Here is an 8601-nt window from a genome sequence, read left to right as displayed (position 1 = left end):
TATAGTAGTTTCGCAAGACAAGAAAACACAATATTGTAGGAACACAACAATTCTATTGGCAAGATGGCAGACTCTCTATAGCACCTGGTTTCCCACGTCACGTGACGTAAACGTCACTGTCACTACACTACATCCCCCCTTACATAATACAAAACTCCCTATCACGCAGATAGGTAATGTCCAAATAATCAATGTCCAATGTCCGGAAACTACAAACAAATAAATTGGCATAAAGCCATCTATCAGATTAGCACTGGAGGTTCTGGATTTTAAGCACAAAAGGACACAAAGTCACTCATCCATGCTGAAGGGCGCCTAACACGAGTGGGCCTTGAAGGAAGGGGATTTGCACTGTAGTCAGGAGGTAGGGTATGTTGCTTATCAACGTCGGTTGGCGGGGTCAAAGCAGTTGTTTTTACTTGTCTTCCAGTGGGCATGTCCTCTACCTCGTCTCCTTTGTGAACTTCAGTGGCTTCAGTGGCAGGTTCCGGCTGGATAAACTTTTTAATGTGGCTCGCGTTACGCAGCTTGGTATTTCCTTCCTGATCTTGTATCAGGACGGCATTGCCCTTCTTTTCCACCACTTTGTATGGTAATGGTTCGAAGTTGGGACACAGTTTGTTGTGACGAATTTTGTTGAGTAAGATGTGATCTCCTTCTCCAATATCACTGTATTGTGCTGACCGCTTGCTGTCTGCATACTCTTTCTGTCGACGTTTCCCCCGCGCATCTCTTTCGCGAAGAAGTTGCTGCCATTGAGCCTCGGTGATTCTTTCACTTGGAATGGTTACTCTTGGGAGTTTATCATTGAGGCGTCGACCCATCCAGAGCTCGGCTGGAGACAATCCAGACACTGAGTGAGGTGTGGTTCGGTACTGGAAGAGGAAATTTTGCAATGCCTTTCTCCAGTCTTTACCTTCTAAAGTGGCAATTCTTATTATCCTCAGTAAACTCTCGTTACAGCGCTCGACTTGACCATTACTCTGCGGCCAGTAGGGGATTCCCTTTAGGTGAACTATTCCTAGATAATCTAGAAAGCGGACCATTGTCACTACGGACACTCTCAGGTATGCCATGTGTTTGAAAGATACCCTCCATGGCTCTTGTGACGTGTGATGTTTCTGTCTTTCTCAACAAGATAACTTCGAACCAGCGTGAGTAGTTGTCTACTACTACGAGCAAGTGGTTTCCACCGGGAATCTCCGATAGGTCAACGACAATGTCACCCCATGGAACTTCAGGTAATGTCGTTGACCTGATAGGTTCGGTCTTACTTCTAAGGCCGGCTTGCTGGCAAGGGTGACATGTTTTTACAAACTGTTCAACCTTCTCGTCCATGTTGGGCCACCATATCCTGGTGACCCTCAAGTGCGAGTGCAATAGTATTCTTCCAGAGGCTTTCTGGCATAATAATACGGTCGCCTCTGAGGACAAGCTGGCCAAGGACCCATAGTTCTTCTGCCAAAGCTTTATACATTGTGCCCGATAAGCGACTCCACTCTCTTGAGGCAATAGCTTGACGCGCCATATGTAACGTGGGGTCTTTTTCAGATGCTTGCTCTACTTACTGGGGTGTGAGTGCCGCTGGTACGGCTTCATTAGCTATGCTGCAGGCATATTCTGTGCTTTCACGGGCATCATGGTCCTGAACTGGACCTACTGGGAGCCGGCTTAGAGCATCCGCAGAGTTCTCTTTCCCCGAAATGTGCGTCACTACATAACGAAACTGTTGGAGGTATAACAACCATCTTTCAATAAGTGCTGATGGGGGTGTACTCTTGACGCCCGGACGGTTACCAACGGTTTGTGGTCTGTGCGGAGATCAAACTCCATTCAATACAAGTAGAGGTAGAATTTTTGAAACTCCCACCGGACGGCTAGTGCCTCCCTTTCAAATTGGGAGTACCTCTTCTCCGCATCTCTTAGATAGCGGCTGGCGCAGTACACTGGCCTGTATGAACCATCCTCTTGTTGTTGTTGTTCCAGGACTGCTCTAAGTCCAACAGGTGATGCGTCTGTTGCATCTTTGGCGAAGTAGGCCATGACTGGGACATTTGTTAACAACTGCAATGCAAACATAGACAATGCCCAACGTCTAGACAAGAAAGCTGCTCTTAGGTTAAATTTTCCAAAGTTTTTGAGGGCCTGGGCAAACTAAAGGGCTATCAACTAAAGTTACACCAGGCCATAGTATCCCATCCTCGTCGCTTCGCAAGACAAGAAGAACACAATACTGTAGGAACACAACGATTCTATTGGCAAGATGGCGGACTCTCTATAGCACATGGTTTCCCACGTCACGTGACGTAAACGTCACTGTCACTACACTACACTTTTAAGAGCTCTTGTCTGCATGATGTTATTTGCTCTTTGTTTTGGATTTTGTATGTCGTTTTCGTGATAAATGATAAGACAACTTCCGGAAATTTTTTTTTCGCTACTTTTAGTCGTAAGCGCGTGGTTTTTGAAGCAGAGATGCGGTGAAAAAATATCAGCTTAGCATGTAACTTGGTGCAAATGCAGGAAAAAAATAGGTGATCAGCGAATAAACATAATTTTGAATTTTAGGAACATGCGATGCAGTAAAAGCTTTTTCAATAATGAGAGAGGCTATTAAGTACCCTTGCTGTCCATCGACATCTAGATGTCGTTTAAAACTCCCAAAATTATTCCTTGTTTTAAAGTAATCTGACAGATATTCAAGCGGACACTGAATAATACTTCAGCCAGCAGATCAAACTGAAAGAAGTGTGCAATTATTAATATTTTTTCAAGCAATTGCCATGCTTCTCAACCACCATCTTCGTTTAGAACTAGAGACATACAGATCACTGTATATAATGAGTCGCAAATCCATAGCGTCATACTGATAATGATTGAAACAATAACTTTCAATCCGGTCATTTAAGACAGAAAATTACCACACTGTTTAATTTAACATTAAAACTCCGTTTTTCTCTCATGACTGATTTGATCATGGAACTTTTTGTCGCAAACTCTCTTTGTTTATAACGGGGTGCAAAACTCATAGATACAAATGTGTAGCGGTGTCATCTGAATATGAACATCAGAGAGAAAACTGATACTACTGAACGAAGGCAAACAATTAAAAACGTCGCATTTTTATGTTACATGGCAATATTTTGTAACTCCTGAGGGGACGAAACCTTTTGGAACTCAGGCCCACTTCTCTTCTTCTTTTAACCGATGTGTTTTATGAATAGCCGGATAAGCTGAGCTTAAACTAAACCGTGTATATATATATTGGTGTATTTCTGGTTATTTTCATAAGCTTGAAATTGCGCACATCTTTCAGTTGGACCTCATTTTGTAGTTGAAACAGCAAAAAGGAAGAAAGAGGCGATGAAGGAGAATGCCAACCACAGGCAAGAGATAGCAAAACTAAATCCTTTCATTTTAGCACACCTACCAAGGTGGTGAAGGCGGGATCTTTGAAATGTTTAAATCTTATCATAAAATGCAAACGACGCTAATTTTTACCATGATACTTTGAAATGTGTTTCTAAAAGCGTAGTGATACTAGTGATCACATTTGTATTATTATTATTATAGCAGTTTTATCATATGGACATTGATCTGTGCTTTTTTTTACGGAACGTTATGGGGTCAACTTCGTATTTCCTTTTCATTAAGATGAAACTTTTGTCTCTTTTCATTTTCCACATCTTGAATAAATTAAAATGCAAGCTATGTTTTGCGGAAAAGCAGTTTTCTTTCTAAAAGATGGAAATGGCTTTACTTCGATCCATCCCACCTGGCTTGGACAAAAATATGTAAAAGCATGTAATATTTCCGCTCTGAATTAGATAGTTGCTGTCTTAAATAATGCAAGTTTTGAATCTTACTTGACAGTTCATCGATTAAGGAGGTTCTATAAATCGAAGCAGATGGATCTCGAGGATTCGTGAAAGTTGCCAACTATTAAGGACAGGAGTCTGATAGATTTAAGTTCTCACTGAAACCAGTTGACAATTAGGCATGGTCTGATGCTAATCTGAATTGAAGAACAATGGATGCAACACTCAAAGGAACGATTCAAATTTAAAACCCAACCCGCTCTACCATCGACCCAAAGGCGTTGATGACCGTCAGTTGGTAGTGATTGTTTTTGAATTATTCCACAAAACTGTATTCTGTATTTTTAGATTAGCAAGCACGTTCCGATAAGGCGTGCTTTTTCAAAGAAAAACTGCGTTTTGGGGCTCTTTACGCGTGTACCACAATGGCTTTTTGCATGTCTGTTGCATACGTTTGTGAAATTAATTTGTGACATAATATAAACAGAGTCAGTTTGCTATTCCTTTGGTACAGGATCCTTAGGTTTGGAAAAAAAAATGACTTAGCGCGTCCGGAAAGGTCCATAAACGCCCTATTTTGAAAGATGGGCACATAATTCCACCGACGCTCCTCTGAGCCGTGACGAAACTAAAGCGAGCTTTTACCCTAAACATATTCACATTTCATCAAAAGGAACGGGCACTAATCAGTGAATATAAAATGACTCTTGTTTTTCAGTCTTTATTGTCCTGATGATGACAATTACGACTGTCGAAACTTGGAGTCTTGAATCGGCCATTTCCGAGTTCATGCCTGCCTCCTCTTCGAAGCGAGTCTAATTATAAGTGCAATGAGATTAGTTTTCATTCATATATGAATAGAACTAATCATTATCACAAAAACTTCGCACCTAGACTCGCTTTGAAGAGGAAGAAGACATTAACTCAAATATGGCCTATTCTTCAAACCTGACAAGCTTGCAACCAAGTCCGATAAGAAAATTTAGTTTTATCACACGAGCTGATAAATGAAGTCCTCCCTGAGAGGAGGACTGGGAAGGGGCTCCTTGGTCCCTTGTTCCCGAAGTTACTTGCAGCATTGTTTTCAGCTTTTTGTTCCCTAAGATATTTTTTCTTTGTTCCTTTATACCCAGTTTAAATTAGCCATGTTTCTTGTTCCCCAAAACCCCTGGGAGGGCCTCATGAGAGGAAACTAACGACGCGGCCATTAGCCCTTTCTCAGAGGGATTGGAAGAAGCGCCGGGCGAACTCACAAAACACCAACTCACAAATGTTTCTTACGGTGGTTAATTTATCTTCAAGAACTCGTTTGATAAAACCAAATTCACTCCCCATCAACTGACGCAGCACCACAGTTTCTGAAAGGAGCTATGTCACGTTATTTTAGGGTGTTTGCCGGAAATCTTTAGTTAATCACGAGTGATTGCAATTTGTAATGTGGAATTCCTTTTTTGATAAAATTGTCTTTGCATCACAAACAAGATGATTCTAGCAAAAACGATCTTTCTCCAAGGGATTTGCCACAAACTTGAAAAACGTCGGGCCGACATTTTTCACGATTACCCAAATGCAAACAGTTTGAATCTTGTTCATTTGTGTCCATCGTCCATGCTTCTCTCTCCTTTTGCTGTATTTCTTTTATGCTGTTCAACAGCTTAAAGAGGTTATTGTAATGTTTCCTTCTACTTTGGGTATTTTGGGTGTCAAGAAAATACATCATTTTGCGGGGACAACTAACCCCTTCATTTACGTCGCATAAGATTGTCTTTTTTTGATCATCCATGGGAAAACATTGTTTAAGGTGACTCACTACAGATTTCCGAAGTAAAGAATTGTGAAATTAAAGTAATTGTAAGTTTTTCAGTTATTACCAAAATAGACGAAAGTCGAACTTTTGGCCATTTGCGGAAAACCTGTCTGACAGATTTAACTATTTATTTCCATACATGATTATTGTTCTCGTTGAGGAAACCCTGAGATTTTAAGGTGGGGTCGCACGGTTAGTATTTGAGAAAAAGGCCTTACAGTTTACGCCCAATCATTTTCCACCTTATGGACTTGACCTCCTTTAATTTCTCAGTGGATACATATTTACTCTTTCAAGCTGCTCTGCTGTCCTGATGTGATCTTACCTTCGGATTCGTAGGATAAATTTCAACGCATACTTAAGTTCGAATAAATAATTTCGTGAAAGGCTCATATATTGGCAGAAAATATTAAGTACGGTGCCTATTATTGTTATTGCGCATACGTTCTACGCATCTCGAGATACTCGGATTTCCTATCCGCGGTGCTTATTAATACAGGGATATTTTTGCGCGGTTCAAAACTATGCGGAGAAAGCAGAACTTAGCAAGTGCTCTTGGTATCCAAAAAGAAAATTCCGGGAAACCATACATTTTTCAAAGATAATTAAGCTTCAATCTGGCAAAGAACGCCATACATTGCTTTGTATTTTAAATCTTTCTGCAAATTATCTTCGAAAAGTGCTTGGTTACCCCCAATTTTCTTTTTGGATTTCAATAACACTTGTTAAGATTTGCTTTTTCCGCATATTCAGTAAACCGCACAAAAATACCTTTGAATTAGTAGGCACCGTCCTTAAGAACAGTCTCTTTGCTCACCAACACATACACAAACATGTATTTGTAAACTGGAAGTTCTTTTTTGTAGGATTATGGCATTTCAGTCAGCAATCGTTCAAAAGAAGATTAAAGCAAAATTGAGGAAATGTTGACGTTAGAATGAACCATTACATCACCTCTTATTCCTCAGAAATGCGGAGTATCTTCTTCAATGTACTTTTCATAATAACACGAACCTCTCGAAATCGCCAACAGTAAACTAAAGGATTTAACGACGAATTAAGAAAGACAAAAAATATCGCGATACTCTGGGCTTCCAGAAACGAGATCCGAGAATTATCTTTTATCAGTAGAAGCAAACAACAAAAATGTGGGAGATAAGAAACGACAAATATGACATAAATATACACAGACCCCAAGGCGCACTTTCGTTCTCGGAGGAGCACACTTTCTTGTACATTATTCTGTTGCCCAAGGTGATTGTGAATTTGATTCTGATGATATCTCGCAACTTTGTAAACACGAAAATATGCCACCGAGGTCAGCAGAAATCCAATACATCCAAATATAACACCTAATTCAATGGTTCGTATACCTATGACGACAGTCGAAAGAGTAGAGAAAAAGCTTGCCAGCCATGTTCCTACTAAAGCTATTGACAAGCGTTCTGGAGTCACTAGCTCTTTATATCTCAGATGAAGAGAAACAGCGAGAAGTCTGTCAACAGCAATGGCGGTGACATTCAGGAATGATACCGAAACCAAAACAAATAGTATGATTTCAAAAACTGTCAAAGTTATGGGACAAAGTTCTTCAAGGTTTTCGCCGTTTTCGTTCACTGCTATCTTCAAAATAACTGCCAACATTAACTGGGCGAGCAATCCCACGCCGAGATCAGAGAAAGCAAGACTCAGAAGCAACTTCCTCAAATTGTCGGGTAGCGATGAGGCTTTCCACAGAGCATGAATAGCGAGAATATTTCCAGATATTGTCACAGGCGAAAAAAGAAAGTGTAACACATACAGCGAGGATACTGTTGTCCTACGAAGTTCAGCTAGGTCTTGAATCACATTCAAAAAATAGTTACACATCTGGTCGACAATGTTCAGTATTCCTTATCTAAATTATCTTTCTTTGCAGAATCACTCTTTTCAACTCCCAGTTCTTAGTAAAGGGCAGTCACCGGGAAGTTACGAGTGCTTTACAGAAAAGGCATGTAAGTGTTACACTTTTAGTAGAGTTGATGAGAAACTTAAGGTACATAGCAGCTGGCGAAATTTGAATGAACTTTTTCACCAGAGGACTGTTTCCTTTTACGCCTTTACAGGGAACAAAGCAGAGGAAAAGGCTTCTAAGGCATTGTGAGAAACTTAATATGAATTATGGTGGCCGCGACAATGCCAAACCGCTTGTACTGACGCAAGAATTAATAATATTGTAAGCCAAGAAAATAAACACTTAAGTCAGAGAGGTAATGGAATGACACGGCAAAACAAAGCTTTAACAAGTACCGGAACAATTTTTTTTTTCCTTCAAGCACCAAGTGAATGGAAACTATTGGAAAAAAATGACAAGTTTTGCTCTAGCTCCTCTTTTGAATTATACCTGCAGAATAGAACAGATTTTCAGTGAAATTCAAAGATTCATTGTTTTGCACTTTCTGACTTTATGTGTTGGGCTATGTCAATTATGCTAAAGAGATTTGATTGATCTCTCTTACAATTTGGCCCGGAAAGAAAAATTGAGAGAATAACTCTCCCTAACAAGGATGAACAATTCTTGGCTGCGTACACTTCCTTTCCGAAATTAACCAGGAAACGAAGTGAACAGTAAATCCCTCTTTCAACTCATACCAATTTGCTTAATTTAAGTTTTTCCTTACTTCAAACAGTTAACTGAAATAACTCAAATTGAGTCACGGAGGGTTTCAAAACTACATTGTTTTGAACTCCAACAATGTATCCCCTTCCTCCTTGCTCAATATCTTTAAAAGGCGGCATGAAAAAAAAACAAAAAACAAAAAACAGCAACAAAGTGACAGTGGAAAAGGCAAAGTGGGCCCTCCACAAGCCGCTGAAATAATACGGAAATTCTACACAATGCCAGATTGCTTTTTCAAGAGAATAAGAAAAACATATTAGGAAAATAAATATGGAATGCAGCCGAACAAAAGAATGACAAGGTGAACACGCATATAT

At 40.1% G+C, this 8601-nt stretch overlaps 1 protein-coding gene across 1 annotated transcript; it reads right to left on the bottom strand.

Annotated features, from left to right (window-relative positions):
* Positions 1-269: 269 nt before the first annotated feature.
* Positions 270-824, bottom strand: LOC138033632 (uncharacterized). Its single transcript, XM_068881424.1, has one exon. The coding sequence runs from the start codon at positions 822-824 to the stop codon at positions 270-272; it is 555 nt and encodes a 184-aa protein (XP_068737525.1).
* Between the last annotated feature and the right edge of the window lie 7777 nt (positions 825-8601).

The sequence above is a fragment of the Montipora capricornis genome, chromosome 14, assembly GCF_036669925.1.
Source record: "Montipora capricornis isolate CH-2021 chromosome 14, ASM3666992v2, whole genome shotgun sequence".
NCBI lineage: Eukaryota > Metazoa > Cnidaria > Anthozoa > Scleractinia > Acroporidae > Montipora > Montipora capricornis.
Note: the sequence above shows the minus strand (reverse complement) of the source record. Positions and strands in the feature narration are given on the sequence as shown.